This window comes from Toxotes jaculatrix, chromosome 16, assembly GCF_017976425.1.
Source record: "Toxotes jaculatrix isolate fToxJac2 chromosome 16, fToxJac2.pri, whole genome shotgun sequence".
Classification (NCBI taxonomy): Eukaryota; Metazoa; Chordata; class Actinopteri; family Toxotidae; genus Toxotes; species Toxotes jaculatrix.
The window spans coordinates 22,914,172-22,937,662 of record NC_054409.1 but is presented as its reverse complement, the minus strand read 5'-3'; the positions used below and the strand labels follow the sequence as shown (position 1 = coordinate 22,937,662).

The window sequence follows — 23,491 nt, the reverse complement described above, 5'->3', positions numbered from 1 at the left end:
CTTATGAAAAAGAAGCCAGCCTTTTTGACTTGTCAGAGCATGAAAAGCACACGCGTGGGACACGCTCAATACAAAACAAATAGACAGATGTTCCTTTATACACACAAAAAAGAAAATTTTAAAATGGCAGAGGCTGAGATATCCTAACTTTTAGTTATTAGTATGGGTCTCGAGCCAAAAACAAGGCATCCTATGTTTCCCATGATGCAAATGGCCATTTCAAACCTCACACTCCACATGGCTTTCTGTTACAAATGTGTAATCTCTGAGCTCAGAACCTCACAGCACTGATTCAGTCCAACACATCCTCCCATAGCATCGCAGTCAACTGGCAAGAAGACTGTCCCATTGTTGTGGGACTTCTAAACGGTACATGGCACCATCCCCACATCATAAAAATGCATCGCTTGATAGCTATTAAGTGTCCACTATGTTTGGGTTTTTCACCATTCATCACCAGCTGATAGTGCCTGTGCGTCTGTGTGATGATAGTGCCCTCTCTCTCTGTCCCCCAGCCTCGCAATGTGGGCTCCAACGGGGGAGAAGTCATCTGTCTTCGTTAGCGTCTGGGGCTAAATATGCTATGCATCTGGTACTGGGCTTTCCATCCCCCCTTGGCCTAAGCTGCTGTGTTTTGTTTGTATAATGATAGGTATACGCCATGAATGCATAATTACAACAAACTGTGCATGACTTGCACAAACAAACGCAGCGCGCTCTGCATTCTGCGGCCAACGTCTACATATTTGAAATTGGCATTTAAACACCCTTAGTATTCACTGTGACCTCCTCGAATTAATGTGCTGCCTATGACTTCTAATGGGCTGCCTGCATCGTGCCTGTGACCGGCCGAAACACAGAATCTGAGAATCCAACTCATTTACGGTCTATTCTGGGGAAAAAAAGAGAAGAGGTTGGCCTTCGAGAAAATTAAGCTGACACTAGCATCAGTGCGAAAATTCCTTCCAAATGGACACTTAACAAGGAGCATCTGAAGATGTGTGGGTTTAAGTGGGTGTTAACAAACCATGGCATTGCCGAATGAGCTGTGGGATGGGAGAGCTATGAGGAGAATCTCTTGACTGGGGCGCCCTCCAGTGGTCTGCAATTCTCCAAACACGGGAAACTAACTGTATATCGCTCACTGCTCTTACTGTGTACTTACTGTGCTTTTATCTTTCAGCAGTTTCTCAATCACTTCAATCAGCTGCTCCTTCTGGTCCGGATCCAGGCTGGAGGAAAAAAAAAGAGAGAGCGAGAGAGCTTTGAAATAAATATGTGTCAGCTGAGGAATGGCAATTATTCACATAACATGAAAACTTGATGGGACTTACAAATTAAATCATGACCCCAGTGTGTGCTCAGAATACAGATGTGTTCGGGTGCTTACAGCAGATTAGATTAACTATCTATGAGCATGTTTTATTTCCTGATTGAGGCTGTGAATGTGGCAGACACTAATATTAATACTTACTCTGTAGTGACAAATAATTTTTTTTCAAATTTCAGTGATTCGCTGCTTTACAAGCTGAATATTTTTATGTTTGAGACTGTTGGTTGAACAAGTCGAGCAATTTCAATGTAACATCTCGGGCTCTGGGAAATTTTAGCACCTTTCACTGTTTTATAGACAAAACAATGGATCAGTTAATCTATAAAACAATCTTTTTTTGCATTTTGTTCCATTATGGGGATTTTTCAGTGCATCGTATAGAACAGTCGAATAAAATGGTAGACAGTAAATATTGAGACACAACATGGGAAACGGGGTGATTTTAGACCCAGTGCCGTACGTTAGCCGTTGAATAAAATATGCAACTGATCTGTTCAGGTTCAGTTTTATCACCTTGGTTACATTTCAAGGACTTGTTCATTCTTTGATCCATGCCTGTGTTAGAAAGACTCAGCTGATAAAAGAAAGATAGCAGGAAGGCAAAACCCTTTATGTCAACATTACCCAACATTCACTGCGTTAACTGCTCAGTTCACTGCGCAGGAATGAAGTGGCACAGGGAGCCTCTGGTACTGGCTTTGCCAAGTGATGTCTGCAGCTCGTGTTACAGAAACTGTACCTGTAGAGCTTTTGGATAGCATGGGCAGACGTCTTCCTGACATATGGGGACAGGTCAGCTGCAGCCTCCTTGATGGCCAGCATCATGATGGGGACAATTATGGGGACACGGATACTGGACAAAACCCTCAGTGCACTGGCCCGGATGAACTGGTTCGGGTCCTGCCACAAAGAGATGAAACCGCTGTGTGTCAGTGAACATGGTTGACTTTTCATCAAACGGATGCAATGTCGGAAATTTACATAAGAAGATGCTCAGACAATAAAAAACATATGAAACATTTTCTAAATAATGTCAGTAATTCTTCCATTGCAAGTTTCTTGGTGACTCCACGGGTCATAATGAGCACATGTGCCCATACTGAATATTACAGCTTCTTTACCAGTATTAGTTTAGAGAAAGACAGAGACAGGAAGTGGACATGTTACCTTCAGGGCCCGCTGGAAGGTGCTGATGGATAGTAAGGCCAGGTCCTGCTGCTCCTCTGCATACCTCACCAGGTAGACATATACAAGCTTCTTAAGCTGCAAAGGACAATTAAATCAAACAGCTATAAACTGAACCAGCTATAAATGGTGAATTAATGCAGCATTTGGGGAAAAGCAATCAGCTGTTTTTTAAAACGTAAGCGATGTTCTGCATGTTTTTACATCCAATAAAAGATAAAAGACTCGGGCTATAAAAAGGATCAAATAAATAACCATGCATCAAACAAAGAAAACCTTCTTTTAAAAAGTTTATTATTGCAAGAGCTGGAAAGAAAAGTTGATATAGAAAGTTTTCCTGTCTGGATATCACTGGCTCAGTCCAGTGTTGTTTCAGGCAGAGAATGAGGTTATGTATTTCTGTCCCTTTCTGAAATTGCCATTGAGTTATTTCATGTTTTGGCTTCCACACTTCTTCTCACAGGAAAGCCTGAGATAATATTTGTCCTGCTTTCTGACAACTTCAAGAAGAGACCAAAGGCTGCTCCTCTCAGAGAATAAACATCTATAAGGCTGTGGAGTTATAGATGATGCAGCGGGAAGAAAAGTGGTTATTAAAAATTCTGATTTACTCGAGGAAGTGTTTATAATTTAATTTAAGCACTGATTTAAGGTTGAGGTCAGGGGTAAGGTTACATCTTAGGTGCAATCACAGAGAGCTATATGCAGTAATCTGCACCGTGCTTTCTAAAACAGCGAGTATTGACCTGCAGCAGTGCTCCACAGCTCTCAATCATCGTTCTGGTCATTACGGCTGGAATTAACGGCATTACTCACTATAAAAGGAGACACAACCCATCTGCCCTCAAGGATCTGGTTTCTATGACCACAAAGTACTCGACTGATTTCATTTTGAATCATTAAGCAGACGATTAAAGGTTCTGCAAATGAAACTTGCTCAGCATCAAATGAGATTTTCATAATTTATCTTCTTGTAACTTGAATATGAACTTTAAAAACATCACGTGTCACAAAACATGCAAACAAAAATTCATGTAAGATACGTGGCGTCAAAATGAAGCGCAGCAGTGATTAAAGAAAATAAAGTGCACTGCTATTAAATCACGCAGCACTGTCGATAACCTGCATGCTCTTGTGCCGTTTTCTGTTTAGTGGGGATCAATGGCAGCTCACAGCGACGAGGAGAAACGGAGGACGAGGGTGGGAACGAGGGAACAGGCCATTTTTAGCGAGACATACTGTAGGTGAGTGGAGCACGGAAGAGCAAGGAAAAGAAACCGAGAGAGAGAGAAAACACAGTCCAAGACCTCACACTACCTTAGCAGCTGGTGTGTATGAGGTGGGAGAGAGGAGACGTGACTGTGGGCTCTCTTCTGCCAATTACATCCACCCACCTGCTCCCCTACCCTGCCACGAGCTGCTTCGGCTGCATGCCTCGCGCACGGCGCCCGGTTTCAGGCCCCCCACTCGCATGCTGCACCTCACGCCACCTGATTATTTCTCTGCTGCTAATCAATATTCACAGCCTCTGGGCATGGGAACCCCTCTTGAGCTGTTGCTTAGTGTTTTGGTCATTCGCTTGTCAAGACTCACTGAAATATTACTCGAGTTAGTGTTAGTATTAACACAGGCCCTCTGTAACTTACAGTGTCTTTATGCTGCTGCTGCACTAACGTATGATTTGCAATAATAGAACTAGTCTCACAACTAGAGCTGCTGCTCACAAAAGGGATAAAAGCAGAAGTCTCTGCTCATTCACAACAGGTAAACAAACTCAACTGCACGTATGGTGTTTGGATGTTAGAGCAAAAAAAAAAAATCACAAATAACCTAAGAAGGACGGCAAAGAAGGAAAAGGAAGGAAGAGCTTCGAATGACGTCAGCCCACATGAGCCTTCTGTTGTTCTGTATAAAGAAGTTCCCACTGTTACGTCACAGAACCAACGTGCTGTGTTGCACAAGAGTTAAATAAATCCTAACTGTGGTGACAGGACTGATTTTTTTTTTTTTTTCTGTGATATATTTCTTTATGGTGGAAGGTCTTACCTCGATGTTCTTGCTCGCGACGTTCTTCACAACAGCAGGAAACAGCTCAGATGAATTCTTCCCTTTGGCAATCAGCTGAAAATAAATGAAACCATAAAAATATTTTATCCACCCATATTAAGCTCATCGGCCGAGATGGTTTTGCGATCTGTCCAGCATTTGGATTCCCATGATGCACTCACCCCAACGATCCTTTTCATGGCCTCCAGTTTCAGCGACTCCTTGTTGCTCTCTAGCATCTCTTTAAGGTCTTCATTCCTGAGGACAGAAAATACTGTTGTCGTCAATATGTAACAGAGAGGGTGAGGGCTGCTGAGGTGACTTGACTAATCGGTTTCAGACGTCAGAGCTTGACCAAAGGTACTGTGAAAGCTCCATGTCGACCACATCTGTGTCAGCTTCGCAGATTACAGGGGACACATGCCAGGGTCACACACCGGCTCCTGTGGCTCTGCGGGAGTCAAGTAGGTACGCTGACGAAGCGAGGAGCGTGATCTCTACCAACACAACGGCTGCTTCACAACTATTTCTGCTAAAATTACTCCATGCACACATGATGACAATGCTCATTCCTCGGCTAATGCTAATGCTGACACACAATGTCGTGTTGTAGAGCTACACAGCAGGTTGTTTGTTACACACACACACACACACACAGCTAATGTTCATATGATCAACAAAATGAGTTGATTGGTCCAGACTAAAATATCTCAGCAGATATTGTATAGATCGCTGTGAAATGTGGTTCAGACATTCATGGTCCCCTCAGGATTAACTGCAATAGCTTTGGTGATTAGCTCTGATAGCGATGTGTACATAATACAGATAAACAGTCTTGATATAGACAACTTAGACGCAGAATACTAACCATTTTAATGTATCTACATTTTAAACAGCCGTCACATGGTTTTCCCTTTTTCCAGATGTTTTCTTTTATCAAAGACAAACTTCAGTATTCAGCCGGAAAATACTATGAGGAAACCAACGAAGGTCAAAGACGTTAAAAACAAACAAACAGAGTTTTGCGTGATCTCACTACAGTACCCGGCTTTGTGTGTCTCTTTGGGGCTGCTGCTGTTGGTGTGTGTGAGGGCCTGTTCCTCCTGACTCAGCTCAGTCTTCAGAGTGAGCTGTAAGTTCTCAGCAGACACCATCGCCGTCCTCATAGCCCCCGCCGCCTCCGAGCGCAAACAGAAACCAACATCCATGCCGGCTTTCCTCCACAGCAAAACCAAAAACACTTTCAACAACCTAGCACTCCGTCTGTGTGTGTGTGTCTAAGCACACACACACACAAAAAAAACAAAAAGAGTCCACAAACAGAACTGACTGTACTTCCAGCAACTCAAGAGTGAAACGGAGCTGTGGTAATTACTTTCCCCTCAGGCTGTATGCCCTGCTCTCTTGACTTTATTTACAGTTGTCTTCTCGTCTCGTTGCTGTTCATAACTGTCAAAGCTGGGAACGGTGGAAAAACAGCACAGGCTCCGCTGGCTTCGTGCCTGTCATTCATCACTCCCTTCCTCTTCTCTTGGGCAAAAAGAGTCACAAGATGCCCCGCCAGCTCGCTAATGGCAAGTCATCCTTACACTTGAGGGTAGTGTCTTCTCACTCTGTGAAGACCTCCCTCACTTCTGCTGAGGTCCATATTCCTTCTGAAACCATCTGCCAAGTCAGCTGTAGTCCAGTCATATTAACCTGTTACTCCTCTCTTCTTGTACATGTACATTTCTCTCTGGAAAGAAGCCTATCTCACCTGCCTCCTGCCTGTGTATGTGACTCTGCCTGTGTGCGGCTGTGGTCACTTCCCTCCAGGGGAAAAAGGAGGGCCTTATCTACACTGGTGGGTAAACACTGAGCTACTTTTCATCACCTCCACTGTACAACAATCCGCTCGAGCCTGACACCTCTGCGAGCACACGCACGGCCAAGTCTGGCCGACAGAGGCCAACAGGACAGGCCTACATCAAAGATAACAGCACCGAGCTGAATGCCAGGAAATACGCCCGAACGCCGAAGAATAGAAAAGCTTGATTGTTCTCATAATTTATTCCCGTGTGTGCAGCCTAAGGACAATATAGATCATTCAATAATGTTAAGCACAGAAATCTTTGCAACTTTACACAAAGTTTGATGCTAAAACCTGAGCTGAATCAGACCCCATCTAACACCTGAACATCTGCATCTCGCCTGGCTGATTCTTAGCTTTGTCAATCTCACTGCATTTCACTGCAAACAAGTCAGATCTTACCCTTATTACCACACTTTGTTTATGCTCCCAAATCTGTCCATTAACACACACAGTTGGGTTTGATGGCAATCATGCTCAACTCTTAAATTCAAGTGTGGTATGAAGGACAGATGGGCTGCAGAGATTAGTGCCTCCATGTGGCTGTGAGCTATATTAGCCAACAGTTACTTTGGATCTCATCATAGTGCTGTATTTTGTTACTGACTGCCAACACACAGCCAGAGGCAGGAGACGGATTTTAGAGCTGGATCTTATTAGGTTGGTAAACAAGGTTCCTCTCCAGAACTGCATTACTTTTGACTTTAGTGAAACACAAATTCCATATTTACTCATTTTGTCTTGACCAAAATGCTGCACCTATCTTCCAGTAAATCTGACACTGGTATTAATTTTTAAATCATTGCCAAGAAACAAAACCGTCAAAGTGCCAAAGGGAAGAGGGAGCGGTTCATGTAGTTTAAAAAAAAAAAAACATATGCCTGAGTGAAAATAACTAATTCAAAGCCTGCTGTTCAAAACATTTAATAGCTTGAAGAATAACAGATAAACCAGAATAACTCGATGAAACCCTGGTTAATATGGTTGACTAAAATTCTGTCGTGACATTTTATATGTTGAGATGTTTTAGCAGCGTGAGGTTTGCTTCTCTTACGCTGCGAGGCCACAGAAAACCGATGTGGTCTGAACGCCGGACTGCATTCCTCCTCTCATTCAGCAAAGAATGAATGAATAGATGCAGTCACATTTTTTCCTAAATTAATTTAAAGAAAAATCAGAGCTGAGTGATGCATTTTAAACCAGTGTATCGTACTGAAATGAAACTAAATGCTCCCTATCAATTTGCTTGCCTTTCCAAAGTTACTATCTCTCTGTACCTGACAAAATAATTTCAAAGCAAGGTCTATTTAGAGGCTTTAAGTCGAATCACATGACCTTCCTCAGCAGTTAAGAGTTTGTCCAGTTGCCATGCCCAAGCAAACCAAACTTTTATAGGGTGTAATAAGCAAATACAAACTGTATGGTTGTTAATGTCAGAAAATGAGAAACTCACAGTGCGATAATAAATTATCTTAAATAACGGGGGAATAATAAATGCAGCCTGTCCAGCCAGGAAGTCTGGGAACATACACAAGCTCTTGTTAAAATGTTTAAATCCACCTCTCTGACCGTTTGCCAAAGGGGAGCTTTGAGACGGCACAAAAAGTGGCAGAGTCTTGAGTCTTGAGTAGTGCTGAGCTGTCAGAAAAACCAAAAGATGCTAACTTTTTCCTTTTCATCTGAGACCCTGAGATTAGCTTCACCTCCTCCTCACTCCTTGCAATGTAACTGCTTTCTACATCGAAAATGTAGGAGTTTCTAAGCCAATACATTAGTACATCAACACCCACCTTTCTACAAATAAAAGCTAAGGATCAAAATCCTATCTTTACTGCAGCTCAGGTAAATATGCTCACACAGTAAATCCATGCAACCAAACCTCGTCAGGCACAGTGAAATATCTCTGTGGTCACAGATAATAAATTAGTCACATGTTTCCGTGCCCTGGCATAAAGCTCTCAGTCAATGAGTGGAGGCCTTTAAGACTACAGAACAGTACAGGAACGTTGCTGTGCCTTTAACATGTGACAAACATTCAGCTAGTTCACATAACAAAAACAGAAGTTGATTTAATTTTGAGCAGAGAGCAGACTCTCAATGAAACAAGCTGGGGCTAATCTTAATTAACAAATCTGCAGGGTCCATAAATGCTGAGGACACTAACATCAGATACAGATACTCGTGCTGGCACAGCTGGATGCACAGGCACAGACACATGTGAACAGAAGCATCATTCATGCCCCTTGCATTTTCTTTGTGGTCCTCCAGCTTGGCCTAGAGGAAGCCAAACATATGACCCGGCCTCGTCTAACTGTGTCGATGGTCATGTGAGACAGCTTAAAGGTTCACTTTAGCATGCAAGGAAAAGTTTAACACTCTGACAAATGAAAGTCATCAGTATAACAAAACTCCATCTTAGATTTCAATGGGGAGAAAAGCTTGCTGATAAGAAAATGAGAAGCTGCGGAATAACACAACACAAACGTCTGCCAGATTTCAGGAAATTCAGTAACACAAACCCTACACTGAGTGATTAAAACTGACTGAGCAGCTTACTGAAGGTCTGGTGTGGTGTGCAGCTTCTCATCCACTGAGAGAGCATCAAACCAAAGCAGCTAAGATGAACAATCACTGATTTTACAAGAAACTGCAAAATGCAAAGAATGTTTACAGTGATGATGGGCTGCCCTCTAGTGTCAGGTTTCTGAAATGAAACTCAAGACACATGACCAAAACATGCTGACAATCCAGTTTGAGATTTACAACACTGAAATGTGATTAAAAATGATGAAGACAAGATGATGCAGAAGATACTTAATCTCTACAAATGGACCCTGGACACCCACATGGTAATATCAGAAACTAAAACTGTGTGTTCGGTCCAAAAGTCTTGACAAATTCTAGTAGCTCAAACTCTGAATATGTAAATGTAAGTACAGATAATTCCTTTCTTATCTATCCACACACAGGCATTATGATACTAAGGCTTGGCTGAGCATTTAAAACATTTTGACTTCAATGCAGAGCTGAATTAGACTGACAGAAAAATAACCAGAAAACTATTTTGTTTATTGTTTAATCCTTTTTCAGTCATTTCTCATGCAAAAAGTACAAACTACATGATGTTTTCAGCCCCTCAAACATGAAGAATACCTGCTTCTCTCTGTTTCATACGATAATAAATATTTTGGGATTTTTACTGTAAGTAAGACAAAACAAGAAATCTGAGGATGTCACCTTGGACCCTGAGAAACTGAGATGGACATTTTTCATTTTGTGGTTTTTGATGGACTAAAAAATTAACTGATTAATCAACAAAATAACTGGCAGTTTAATCGATAATGAAAATAATCATTAGTCGCAGCTTTAACTTAAAGCCTTACTGCTTTTCTGTTATACAGCTCTTTAAAGGGGATGAGATTTTACAACTGAATAATTATCTGTGAATGACTTAATCGCCAGTTTTGTCACAGACTGTTAGAGAAGCCCCGAGGAATCAGAATAAATCTATAAATGTAATTTAATGATGTAATACTAATACGCCTAATAATATGCTGACCATACGCAAAACCCGGTGTGTGTCGTCATACTGAACACAAATGAAGTAATCAATATTTTACCACTGATACCAGACTATTGGCTACAAATGAGGTAGTGGTCAGATCCACATTAGTATTCTGCACATACCTCTGACAAACAGGATTACATCACTTGAGTATAGTGGTAATATTACACTGAAGATGAAACGTGGGAGGGAGCTCATTTACTGAAGTTACCTGCTTAAAAGATGCACTTGTTTAGAAGGTAAGCTCATCAGAAGTTGTGTATTAAATAAGCACAAAAGGAGTAAAAATGGTGTAAAAGCAACATAACGACACCTCGGTTTGAAACTGTCCACTGAAAACATCTCACTTTGAGGCATTTGACTACAACACGATAAGGCATGTGAGGGCTGGTCTAATCCACCTGCAGGCAGAGATGTAAATGATTCCTCTGGTTTGGTTCCAACGTGCATACGAGGGCTAACTGCATGATATGCACACTTAGCTACTTATTAAAACTATAAAGGAAAGTGGAGGGGATGCAGCCTGAGGCCGAAGTGTCGGTTCTGCTGACTCTGAAGAAAACCGTTACTGTTCCCTTTTCACGAAGCATTCTTCTCATTGATTAGAGACTCACTGAACAAATAAGACTTGTTGACTGAAGCTCATCTGGAAAACGAATCAGTTTCTGTTTTGAGACAAAGCTGACAAACAAAGGGAGCAAACTTACACACACTAATATTAAAAAAAAACGATTCTTGTTTTTGATTTTCTGGATGCTAGACTATTTCGGGTTTGTGAAAGTTACATTTGTGGGCATAACTAGAGGGCACATGGAACTGACTTCTTCAGAAAATAAAACTGTATCACTAACCCAACTTTCAATAAGTTTCAATAACTTTGAAAGTTATTGAAATAACTTTCAAAAATGGGGCCTAGCCCTAGCTCATTTCATGCTGATTATTATTTTTCCATCATCAACTGTAACTGTTCTTTGATAATCAGTTGACTGTTCATTGCATAAAATGACAAAATGTAGTGAAAAAAGCCCATGGTTATTCTCTGAAGCCCAAATGTGGACATTCAAATGCTATTCAAAACCCAACCATGAGTTTATTATCATAGGAAACAAGGTGGAAATCAATGCTGGTAACAATAAAGTTTTGACACTAATCACTTAAAACTATGGGTGCCAGTTAATTACCTTGCTTGAGTACTGGCTGGTTTCTGGATGAAATGTGAATTAATGAAAGCGCCGTGTAATTAATAAGGGGGTTAATCCGGGGGTTAATCCAGACCTGCTCTCCTTTGTGAATAGTGGATTTGTCTCGACAGGTAAACACTCAAACACAGGGGTTAATTAGAAAAACGCAGCAGGTTGGTGATACACCTCCCCTACAAAAAACAAGGTCGTCGAAACATGGGCATTTTATGATAGTTTGATATTTGGCGGTACGATGGCAAACAGCTAACCGACACTCGCTATCGCTGCCTGGCTTGTTGATGCTGCGGGATCTGGGTCTTGCTAGCCCCCGGTTTAGCCCAATGCGCCGCACTTGGAGTTAGCCCCACAAAGTTGACCGTAACCGGCTAACTTTACCACATATTAACCGTGCAGACAGTGGACGGATCACACGTTTAACTGTCTTACTTTTTGAAGTCAGCGCTGAAAAGTCCAAAGGCGGCTCCGGAGCTGGAGGAGGTCGGGGTGGTCTCCTGCCCCGCTTCCACCGCAGCCTCCGCTCCTCCCTGGTCATTGTACAAGGCGCCCGTCGACATCCTCGATAAACAAACGTATTCTGTTCCTCCTCCGAGCTACAAACTGTTCATAAACGTGAGAATGTGTCGGTAGCGTACCAACTTCTTGCAAAGCCAAACTTCTCCGAGATTTCACCCAACTTTTTTCTTACACGCAGTAGCGGAAGTGTGAGCTGGACAAGTTGGTGTCACGTGGTCACATGACAGGGCTTCAGCGGCACAAGGGTCATAGATCTACGGCAACTAGAAAAGTCTGCTAAGTGATTCCTGCTGAAAGTGCTGGTCTAGAATTTCTAGATCTATGTTCAAAACGCCCCTAGCCGTTGTGTTGCCAAGGGAACAACGTTACTACTGTTCCTATCACCAAGAGGAAGCAAGTGAGCAGATACTTGCACAGGCTACTCATTCAACGTATTTTACGTATTATTTTTTAATTCTACGTATTATTTTAGTGTGGCTCGTTTACGGTGCTATGAGATTAAATTGAGGGCTAAATTAACCCTTACATGCATGATACATACGCGGGCCATTTTAACCCTGTGAGCCCGTACGTATCATATATGATACCCACATTTCTGGGACTCATTGCATCACCATCAAGCATAAACTTTGCATTTAACCCTTTTAGATGAACTCTTATGCTCGTATACTGACTCCTGGTAGACACTCCTCACTTTTCTAAATGTTTTGACATGTGTGATACAAACAAAAAATATACTTAGAATTTTTTTTTTTTAATTTTTTTTTTTACATTTTGTCAAAGGGACAAATAAAGAGTTCATATTTGAAAAATTAGAATTTTCTGACCATTCTTTCATAGTTCAGGTCTCACAGGGTTAAATTATTTTTTTATTAATAGTTTTGTGACTCACATATTTCATCGTGTCATATTCCTGGTGTGTAAACATATTGTATACACCCAAAATTGTTTTATTTACCCCTTAGCTGCATGTAGTATTTGTACTAAGTGGGTCACAATGACACGCATGCATTCCCTACAAATTCTTGGAAACCTCTTGGCAACCTAACCTCTTATTTATTTCATGCAGATATTAACTTAATTTAAATTTGGTAAACAAATTACCCGAAATGTGCTCAGCCCTGAGGACAAGATGAGTAGGTGTTGCTTCACATTTTTCTCAAATAAAAGTACAAAACAAAGAGAGCCCAGTGGAAGTAAAAGTAGGCTTCAAGAGCTGTCGATATGTGGAAATTTAGCCACGATTTAGAAGGACAGGCCTGGTGTAAAGGGTTAAAGTAGGTTTATTTTTGCCAGAGATTGTTCACTGCGTGGTTTTGTTTTGAAATGTAGGACGTGACGTTTCTTTACTTCCGCCTGGTTGTGTCACTTTTGATCTGCTGCCGGTGACCAATCCACCGCCGCGGTAGCATCTCTGGACGCAGTCCACAGTTGACTTCACCTCCGAACATAGACTATAAAACCGTGTCATCGCCTCAGAGGGAGACGGGTTTTTTTTTTTTCTTAGCAGCTAGCCTAAACTTTGTTTCTGAACCTTAGCTCTGAGGCACATTTAACGGGAAGAACTCAGCTGAGGAGAATGTCGGATTTCGACAGCAACCCGTTCGCGGATCCGGAGTTCAGCAACCCTTTTCAGGTAACGTTAGCTAGCTGCGGTAGCCACGTTAGCGTTAGCCACTGCGTTATTACACGTTAACGACAGCTTACTCGGTCAAGCAAGTGTGACACCGGATAGTCCGGTTTAAACTGCCGTGATAAAGCTGCTTTTGGACAGAAACGTTAAATCACTTGTTTGTCAGGCTTTACTGAGGCTGTCACTTAATGTTGGTCCACTTCGGCTGACTGAGTGACATAACATGCAAAGGTAACAGGCAGTGTCGTGTTAGCCTTTCAGGTGTAACCTCTGCAGGTAGGCTGTGTTTACGGTGCTTTAATTAAACCCTCTTTGTATCTATCATTCATATCAACATATGAAATAATTCCAGTGTAATCCTCATCCCCTCCCCTGCTCTCCAACATATGCCACACATCCACAAATAATCAAAACCGTACAGACATACAACGACCTCATTTAGAGGTAAACAAAAAAGAAAAGTACATTTAAAACAAGGGGTTTCACTCATCTTTGTCTTCTTTTCATAGCAGGTAAGAAAAGGCCTCCAGTGTAAGTTTGAATTTATTTATTTCAGGTAAAACATCATCTCTCACATAAAACAAGATATTTTTACTCCAGATTTTTTATTTACATTTTGCTGATAATACTTGTGCCTAATTAGGATTTAAATACAGAACTTACACTTGTAATGGAGTTTTTTTTACATTGTTGTATTGAGTGAAAGATATAAATACTTCTTCCACCACTGGTCTTAAAGTTCCACCTATCAGACATTATTCTCTTTGCAGATCTGTAAAGTGAGTTTTTAGGTAGATAAACTGCTGTTCAGATGTTGTTCCTGTTTTTGTTTTTGTTTTTGTTCCTGTTTCAGTTCTGTGCTGTAATAGACTGGTCATCAAATAGATGATAGTTAGTATAACCCTAAAATAAGATCAAAGCCCCACTTTTTCATACCAAACCAGAGGTGGTAATACTGAGGGAATTAATCCTGAATATAAACTTTTAGTCATTTGAGTGACTCTTACAAACCGCGCCTCTGAAACAGAGAAGTAGATTTGAGCAGAGCGTGCTGTGGTTGTGAGGTTTTTTCACTGTGATGTGCCTATTATGCCGTTTGGTTGCTGCTGTTGACGGTCTTGCCTTGATAGTGTCTTGTCATGCTGAAAGTATGCATGTGATCATGTGCTCTTCAGCCCTCATCAGTGCCTGCCAACCTCAGCAGGCCTGAGACGCTCCCTCCCTTGCTACCTCATCACATTAAGTGAACTAAACCTGGACGCAAAAGGCAGCAGCTAATTAGCATTTTCCTTAGAGCACTTTATGAAGATATACAAAGAAAGTTCATTTGTAAAGTCACTATATTGTACAGCTATTCCTTTGTATATGAGCATAATAACTGATCTCTCTCATTTGTTGCATAAATAAAATCCTTCCACCATCTTTCTCTCTCAGTGTGAGTTGGCGAAAGATGCTGACGGCACAGTTTGACTGTACCGATGCACAGACAACTGACTTATTCATGAATTATTCATGTAGCCCCCATTAACATACTGACATGACTGGTGAACCCCTGCTGTGCTGCCATTTTTCTGTCGTTTGCTGGCACACGCTTTTTGGCCCCGAGCAGAGATGGAGCTTTATTACCTACTCTGAGCTATCTTCAATAGTTCATGAAATCATATGGTGCCATCATGGTGACATGTGGTGCTGGGATCCTCGCTGGCGCCTTTCCTGCTAAATTTCATCATTCTCTCAGTCATGCATCGGTTTCTGTTTTGGCCTATTTCTCTGAATGTGGGTTAATGACAGAAATGTTGCAGAGACTGTATAATCAATATAACGGTACGGTAGGACAAGCGATGAAGGTGCCGCCTGCTCATGCAGAACGACATCAGGATCATGGTGGCTACACGTTCACTGTCAGGTGACAGGAAATCCAAAACCATGAAATTAGTTTTCACACGGGCAGACGTGCAACAGGGGGGACCGCGCATGTGGTGACGATGAGCTATAGATTTAAAGATGAAAACTCTTTCACTTGGTGAATATGCATGTGTTTGTTTGGCTGTCCAATAGGGCAACATTAAACTTTAAACACAACATACCCTGAAATATTGATGACCGCGGTCTGGTGACAAGTTGCAGCCTCCGTGTGTGTGTGTGTGTGTGTGTGTGTGGGAGCGGAAAAGATGCTCACAGAAATTTAAGAGTCAGAGAGACGGCGAGAGGACTACACTGAGCCTGGATAAGGATAGCACTTCAGGAATACGCAGACTGGATGTTAATCTTGAGCTGTAATTTGAATGAAACTAGCGCCTGACTGACAACAGCTGATGGTAAGATCATTGTTAAAAGGAAGGCATGAAAATGTAGCTCAACCGATACCTGCAGGAGCAGAGGATAGGAAACTTTGTGTTTTTAAAGTTTGACCTGTTGCACAGTAGGAAACAGATTGTAGCTGTACTCCAGTAATATAATGTTTTTTTTTTTTTTTTTTTTTTACAGCAGTAAATTTTTAATACTTTGCTAAAAATGTGTTTGTCTTGCAAATCAGGAACGTGGTTCAAAGTTTTTCGTGCATCGCGCGGCACAATTTTCCCTTTTTATTTCTGTCTTCAGCAGCCAGAGGCTTTCACCATCACCGCCTCCATCACCCCACCGCCCCTTCTGAAACTCACGGACTTGGCTATTTATAGACGTCTTCTCGTGAAAATTATTGGAATCATCCCGTCCTTGCCAGTATTGAATTATAGGCCTGTTGCATTTGGAATAAAGAGGGCTGTTTGTCTTTGATCTGGCAGAGTAATGGAGGGTTTTTACACTTTGATGAGCCATTTTTCTTTTAAGCGCAGAGATTTCCACCGGTGTCCTTGGTAAAAACAAAACGACAGACGTATCGGGATCGTGGTATTCTCGTGCCAGACGGATTCATTGAACATTCAGTCTGAATGTTCTCATGTGAGACCTTTTTAAATTCTGTTTTCCCAGGATCCATCAGTGACCCAAGTGAGACAGGCGGCTCCTCCTGGGTTGGAGGAGTACAATCCCTTCACAGATGCCAAACCAGTGAGTGTTTTTACAGATTATCAGCTCAGCTCCTGTATCAGATGGTTCTGAACAACGTTCACAGGAATCATTTAGTTCCAAAGTGATCCTTGTTATTTCTGACTTTCACATGACGCAACAGTGATGGGAATAAAACGGTCACCGTTTAATAAAAAATTGTGCTAAATGGGAAAGAAGATGAATCCCTGAGCGTGGTGTATAAATCCCCGGTGCTCATCAGTCCTACATATTCTGCCACCAGGGAGCTGGAAACTGTAATTTGTAATTTTACTGCACAGATCACCCAGAAATGAGGAACTGGTGATAATTCAGTTAGTCAGTCCTGATTTATTGTTTCGCTCTTGTTCTCTCTATTTAAAAAATTTTGATTAACTAGATTAGTGCATGGATGATCGATCTAGACCTTTGGGAGCACTAGACTTAGATTATTTTGTTATACAGATTTTTTCAAATATTTTGTTTTAACATATATTACAAAGCCTGTTCTCTCTGGAGCTTTTAATGTTTGAATAACAGGTCATATCACAGTTTTATTTAGCTTCCACTCAGAGTTCAGCAGTGCAGATTCTGACTGGAGAAACATGGGGCTTATGTTTTTTGTCAGTTACTGTTTAACGGGCAGTAACTTTAAGAGACACTCTCCATTTTGAAAAAAGTAACTTCCTCATGTCTGAATTTTTTGCAGTGTCACAGCATCGTCGGACTCTCTTCAGCTGTAATGGGAACGTGGTTTGACGATATGTGTGTTTCCTCCACAGACACCTGCGGGCGCGGCACCCAAGGCTGCGGCACCCGCCATCAACACACAACCCGCCATCATGAAACCCACAGAGGAGCCTCCGGCCTACTCGCAGCCTCAGGCGCAGGTATTACCGACCACAGCTGGACCTTACAGCAGCCTTCTGCTCTGTGGTTCACTGACACACGGCAGGTTTGACGGACACGTCTTTACATTCACGTCACCACGCTGGCATTTCTGTGTGTAGGTGTATATATAAGCGAGCAGACTGTGGCACGTCGAAGGGTTTAGTCCAGCATCAGCAGAAATTGCATTAACACGACAGCTGGTTTCATGCTGAGTTTGTGGACAGAAAAGCAGCTCAGCAGGAAGCGGCCTCCGCCTGTGACTGGGCTCTCTAACTCCAGGCCGACAGAGGAAATAAGTTGTGATGCTGCATCTCGTTTGTAGGGAAGACTCCTGGGAACATGCTGCCGCTGCTGCTGCTGTTGTTGTTGTTGTGATGTCTCTCCTCCTGCTGGTGCTGCCCCTGTAGAGAATTGGATTTATTCCTAAAGTAGAAACAGGAAATTTCTAGAGAGCTGAGAAAACAAAATAGTCTGACAATACACACTCCTGTACATTTACCAGTTCATTGATGTGCTTTCTATGTGTGTGTGTGTGTGTGTAGGAGCAGACGCAAGCAGCTGCTGAGCTCTTGAGGCGACAGGAGGAGCTGGAGAGGAAGGCCGCGGAGCTGGACCGCCGGGAGAGAGAGATGCAGTCGCTCAGTGCTTCAGGAGGTCAGAGTCAGGCCCCGGCTTTTCCTGTCGCTGGGAACCAGAACATGATTGAGTTAAATCGCCTCTTTTCTGCTGGAAGCTGGAGGCAGTTAGCTTAGCAGCTTCCACAAGTCACAGTAATTAGTCAGATTTAAAGGTTTAACTTTGCACAGAACCCGGTTAGCCGTCTCCCCCTCGTTACAGGGCTCTTTGCTAAACTAAGCTAATTCCATCCTGGCTTCAGTTTCATACTGAGCGTACAAACATGGAGTGCATTTCAATGCAATGGTGCAATGGTGAACTATTCCTTTAAATGCCCAGAGCTTCTCTGCAGAGAAGGCGGCTCATTGGTTTCTGTTCTGAACCACATTATCCACAATATATACACCAATCTCAGAGCCGACCAAAGACTAAAAAAATAAAACATGAACTCATACAAAGATTTACAGTTACTCATTATTGTATTTTCCCGTTTCAGGCAGGAAGAACAACTGGCCTCCCCTGCCAGAGAAGTTCCCCGTGGGCCCCTGCTTCTACCACGACATTACTGTGGACATTCCTGTAGAGTTTCAGAAGACAGTCAAGATCATGTACTACCTCTGGATGTGTGAGTAGTGGTTTGGTTCCAAACCTAATTTTCCACCTTTGTCTTTATAACTCGCTGAAGATTTACAGCTCGGCCCTAATGGTGTTTAAAAGTCACAGTCTGCATCTGTGATTCAGGGAGTGAACGGATTCCAGTGGAATTCAGTCGCCACATGACGAGGACACGTGGTGCAGTCATGTGGCCTGATGAAGTGACTTGGTCAGATGATTGCTTAAAGGCTGGTTTAGACCTCAGAGAGCAGTGGATAGTTAAAAAGCACAGGGATCCTTCCTGACTTCTTACTTCTTTGACAGATTAATGTCTGATTGATCTTTTCCGAGCTGAAGCAGAGACAGATCTTTAGCTTTAGTGTCTCTCCCTGCCAACCTGCTCAGTTCTGTGTGTGTGTGTGTGTGTCTGTGTGTGTGTTATCTAACAGGCTAATGTCATATTTCACACTGTGGTGTAAAATCCACTCAGCTTCACAGACTCTTGCAGCTGTGCGTGTACAGTACACCTCTCACCGCACAGACCCCAAGAACAAATGGTAAAGATGAATTATTAAATGCGTGTGTGAGCGTGTGTGTGTGTTCTCAGTCCTGCACAGCGTTACACGTTGAAATATTAAGCATCAGTGTTTCCTCCACGTCCACCGTGAACCTGACTTGGCAGGACACTGGACACTGGACGCTCCTGCCTGCAAACAGCCGTCCTCTGACAGACATTATACAGAAACACACCTGGGCTGCCGCACTGTCCCACTTTCTCCATCTGGATATTCACAGTGTTTGTCTTTCTCGTTCTGCACATACCTCAGTTCATACCGGGACTCTGCTCGCTAACATGGTCGGCTGCTTGGCCTGGTTCTGCGTGGACGCATTGCGTGGGGTGGACTTTGGCTTGTCCATCCTCTGGTTCATGCTCTTCACCCCCTGCTCTTTCGTCTGTTGGTACAGGCCACTTTACGGAGCGTTCAGGTAAACAGCGCGACTGTTTTTTAGGCAGAACAAGGGAAGGAGTGACATTAAAAGCATTTTTAAAAGCAGAAATATATCAGACAATACTCTATAAATAAACAATATTGCAACAAACAATAAAATAACCAGCAAACATCGAGAGCACAGCTGTGATAGTGAATTTAAAAATCCAGTGGATTCAGTGGTCGTGTTTACTGTGTTGTTCATATCCTGTTTTTTTTTTTTTTCTTCCTTCTGCAGGAGCGACAGCTCATTCCGATTTTTCATTTTCTTCTTCGTGTACATCTGCCAGTTTGGCGTCTACGTGCTCCAGTGTATTGGCATCACTGGTTGGGGCGCCAGGTAAGAAAACAGGGCATGAAGACACACGGAAAACAGACAGTTCATGAAATATCTTTCTGACTGTTCGTTGGACAAAACAAGACATCATGTTGATTCATCATCATAATGACATGATGAGAATTTTTACTGTTTAAAGTACCAGATAATTAATCAAGAAAATAACTGACAGATTAAAATGACTGCATACACTTTGCAGGACATTTAAACTAATGGTGATTCTCCCCCGTGTTTTACATCGGTATGTTTTGGGATTTGTTGACGATAAATAAAATACAGAATTTCACCAAACTCCTGCTTTAATTACTTTCTTGTCTCAGTGGGTGGATCTCCGCTCTGACTGGCCTGAATAAAAGCATCCCAGTGGGCATTATAATGATCCTCATCGCTGCTCTCTTCACCTCGCTGGCTGCCATGTCCCTCATCATGTTCAAAAAGGTGCCGTAGACACACGACAAGCCCAGAAAATATTCACACAGACTCTCGTACCACCTTAAATCACCTCTTTCTTCCCCTCTTCTCCCCCTTTCTTCCTCACCAGGTCCACGCGTTGTACCGTACCACCGGTGCCAGCTTCGAGAAAGCCCAGCAGGAGTTTGCCACCGGCGTCATGTCCAACAAGACGGTCCAGACGGCCGCCGCTAATGCCGCCTCCAGGGCTGCACAAGGAGCCTTCAAGGAGCAGGCCTGATTGTCCTAGAGAGCGAGTTCATCTCTCCGTCCAACCCTCCTCCCTCCCTCCCTCCTTCCCTTCCTCCACCCCGTCCTCTTTTTCTGCTCACAAGTGCAGCAACCCAGCTTCCACCGAGCCAAGTGCCCTGTTTGCCCCCCCCCAGCCTTCTGACAATATCAAAGTGGTTTATGTAAGTGCACTACAGTCTGCACCCTGTGATCCGTGAGTCTGAGTCTGAGGGAGAAAACCACTACTGGGATCATTCAGACAGGGTTCTGGCTCTCTCCCTCTGTCCTACGCTACCTGGCCCAGCATCGCTGTTCACTGTCATCTCTGACTCTGGGAACCCCTCATCAACGCTGCACTCCCACCGCTCAACCAGTGTGCTCAACTTTATCTTTTTTCCTGTGTGAGTTTGTGTGTGTGTGGCCAACTACATGAATGTTTGTGTGCCTGTTTAAGTGTCGGTGCCGCCTCGAGGCCCGTACGTCCCGTGTAGAAAGATCGTAATGAAGCCGAACCAAGTCCGAATTTTGTGAAGCTACCTGGGCGTCTCCCACCTTCAGCCGTCTTAGAAGTTTTGTGCCCTCTGAGTGTTCGAGCCTTTCTTTCATTTATCAGCCTAATCACTACTTCCTGTTTTTTAAAAATGTATTTATTATTGGACAAATGGAAGACATCTAGTTCTCTCTAGTTGTCAGCGAATGCACATGCGGCAGAATCCTGAGATTTATTTTGCCGTTTTCCATGAGTACATAACTTAACACTGCTGCCCCCCGGTGGAGGGACTTTGTATTGTTGAAGATGAATGCTGTGCATTCCAGTTCACTGCCTTGCCTTCTACTTTTTGCTTTCCTCTGAATCGGGTTTTAGAGAGTGTGTAGTCTTTAATCCTTAATAGTGATGCTTCACCCAAAATCTCATCTGCTAAGTATCAAACCCTCAGCCCCTGCAGGTCACAAGTTCACCAGAGCCCAAGGGAATATATTCAAAGAGTTTGCTTTGTCCAGAACCCAAAGACATTCAGTTTACAGTGATGCAAGACAGAGAAAAGAGCAATTACTCACATTTAAGAGTCGGTTTTCTCCCACGAAGCTCTGCCAGGTTTCAGCCATATTGGATGGACGGACCAAGGAGGAGAGGCCTGTGCTGTAAAAGCGATATGAGAAGTTTTTTTTATTTTTTCCACTTTGAAAAATTAAAACACAGTAACCGACTTAATTCAAGCTGATCAGAGCTGTTGTTCTCTCCAAACTAAAAACACTACAGGTTTTTAAACAGCTACCTCTCCCGCCTTCAAACAGTGTTTGATGCTCAAAAGATATTTTTTTTTTATTTTTGGGTGGAATATCACTTTAAAGTTTTTGCTCTCAAGTATCTCATTTTTTTTTTTTTTGCTTGAAATCTTTTGCCTATAATGATGATCTACATATCCATTGTGAAATCACACCAAGTTGCACTTTAAATCTGGTCGTTAGATTCTTCGCGGCACTGCGTTCGGTGCGAATGGAAGGATATTTGTAATAATGGCCTCACACCTTCCTGCTCATTAGTGTAATTCATACCTGTAACATGCACCAGCTGAGTTCAGCCCAGCTTTTACTGTCGTTTTCCTCCGAGAGAAACCAACGAACGACACTGTTAACACACACGAAGAGAATATCTTCACTGCTCTGTACATACAGCTGCATGTTCATACGGTTTTGAAGAGGAAAGTCAAACTCGTCTCCAGCTTCTCTTGCGTCCTGGAGATTTACCTCAGTTGTACTCAGGATGTACTCTTCACTTGCATGACGAGGTTAAAAAGAAACCAGATTGTACAAAAATCAGACACAGACTGGCCCCTGGATTTAAATGTGTGCTGTAAATTAATATATTGCAATAAAATCGATTAAAAAGACGACAAAGTGGCCAGTGATGTTGATGTAATGTTCTGATAATCGCTTGTTTATTCATAATTTGAGAGTTGTGGGTTGACTTATCACCGAACTCCAGCAAAACCACAATCAGATGCATCAGATCCGAGGACAGGGTCGCTCCTGTTAGTCTCTTTAATTTCCAGTATTCGGTGATGAAAACAGTTCAAATGCATTTTACCTGCTAAAGCGTCTCTGAATGTGTCTTTTTCTAAACACCGTACGAGTTTGTGTTGCGTCAGTGGGAGCTGCAAAGCGAGTTTTCGCTGCCTGAATGTGTCTGATTTCTCTGTCATGTTGAAGCCAGTTAAGCCTTTGTGAGTATGTGATGTGTAGGTGGTGTAAATAAAGGGGAATATGGGCCTTTTAAGTCTCAGTCTGTGTGCAGGGCAGAGCCTGGGATGCTTCTTCACTTCCTGGAGAGGAGACTTTTCTATTTTTCAGTCTGTTGAGGCTTCCTGCAACATGCCTTGTTTTGCTCTGTTCTTTTTTTTTTTTTTTTTTTTTCAGTTTCAAACTGGCTTAATTTGGAGCCGTACATGTGTATGTACAAAGCAACATGAGATTATTCCTTAAAAAAGGTTTCTGTTCTGTTATTTTTGACTTAAAAAAAAAAACAAAAACATGATAAATGTGAGAAAGGCGTTAGACTGCAATGCAATGTGAACTGTGTGATGTACTGTAGATGGACTGTGGCTTTAAGCTGTGCTTTATAATTAACATGGCATGTGGTAGAAACAATGAGACTGAAAATAACTTTTCATGAGCATCTCTAACAATTAAATTTTAAGGAAATTATTCAGAAAAAAAAAACTAAGAAATGTTTGTATATTTTGTATGATTTACAGGTGGCCGGCGGTTTGCTCTAAATTTCGGTGTAATTTTAAAATGCACTCTGGTTTCACCTTCCGTCGCATGTTGAGTAGTTTGAGTTTTGTAAATTTATTGCATTAACACTGAATAAAATTCTTCTTCTGTATGTGTTTGGTTGTTTCCCTTATGTTTTTCTTGTTTGTGGTGTAAACATCCGGACGAGACAAAGCTTTGCGTTCTCTGTGGCTTAAAATGCAGAGAATATTTAAGACGGCCTGTACCAGCAGCTGAAAACCAGATGAGGGCAGTAGTT

The 23,491-nt window shown here is 42.4% G+C and overlaps 2 protein-coding genes across 3 annotated transcripts in view; one reads left to right on the top strand and one right to left on the bottom strand.

The window, feature by feature from the left end:
• Window positions 1-11,876, bottom strand: part of ap3b1a (adaptor related protein complex 3 subunit beta 1a) — a 46,861-nt gene extending 34,985 nt beyond the window's left edge. Inside the window, exons 1-6 of one of the 2 annotated variants that reach the window (XM_041059250.1) lie at window positions 11,607-11,876; window positions 4,747-4,822; window positions 4,565-4,639; window positions 2,501-2,596; window positions 2,073-2,233; window positions 1,166-1,232 (exon numbers count right to left, since the gene is read on the bottom strand). In XM_041059250.1, the coding sequence (XP_040915184.1) occupies window positions 1,166-1,232; window positions 2,073-2,233; window positions 2,501-2,596; window positions 4,565-4,639; window positions 4,747-4,822; window positions 11,607-11,734 (603 nt within the window). In that variant the 5' untranslated portion in view covers window positions 11,735-11,876. Of the gene's footprint in view, window positions 1-1,165; window positions 1,233-2,072; window positions 2,234-2,500; window positions 2,597-4,564; window positions 4,640-4,746; window positions 4,823-5,608; window positions 5,950-11,606 lie in introns of those variants that run through there. The other variant, XM_041059249.1, reaches the window with a different exon arrangement.
• A 1,238-nt stretch (window positions 11,877-13,114) lies between these two features.
• On the top strand, window positions 13,115-23,178 carry LOC121195706 (secretory carrier-associated membrane protein 1-like). The gene is made up of 9 exons (XM_041059336.1): window positions 13,115-13,329; window positions 16,297-16,374; window positions 17,133-17,240; window positions 17,784-17,895; window positions 18,353-18,481; window positions 19,278-19,437; window positions 19,678-19,779; window positions 20,097-20,214; window positions 20,318-23,178. Exons 1-9 carry the CDS (start codon window positions 13,273-13,275, stop codon window positions 20,465-20,467), a joined length of 1,014 nt encoding a protein of 337 aa, XP_040915270.1. The 5' UTR covers window positions 13,115-13,272; the 3' UTR covers window positions 20,468-23,178.
• The last annotated feature ends 313 nt before the right edge of the window (window positions 23,179-23,491 follow it).

What these genes read in the sequence shown, in the direction of transcription:
- LOC121195706 (XM_041059336.1), top strand. Translation starts at nt 13,273, where the DNA reads ATGTCGGATTTCGACAGCAACCCGTTCGCGGATCCGGAGTTCAGCAAC. An exon ending in ACTCGCAGCCTCAGGCGCAG is followed by an intron (nt 17,241 to 17,783) that starts GTATTACCGACC and finishes GTGTGTGTGTAG; the next exon opens with GAGCAGACGCAAGCAGCTGC. An exon ending in ATCACTGGTTGGGGCGCCAG is followed by an intron (nt 19,780 to 20,096) that starts GTAAGAAAACAG and finishes TTCTTGTCTCAG; the next exon opens with TGGGTGGATCTCCGCTCTGA.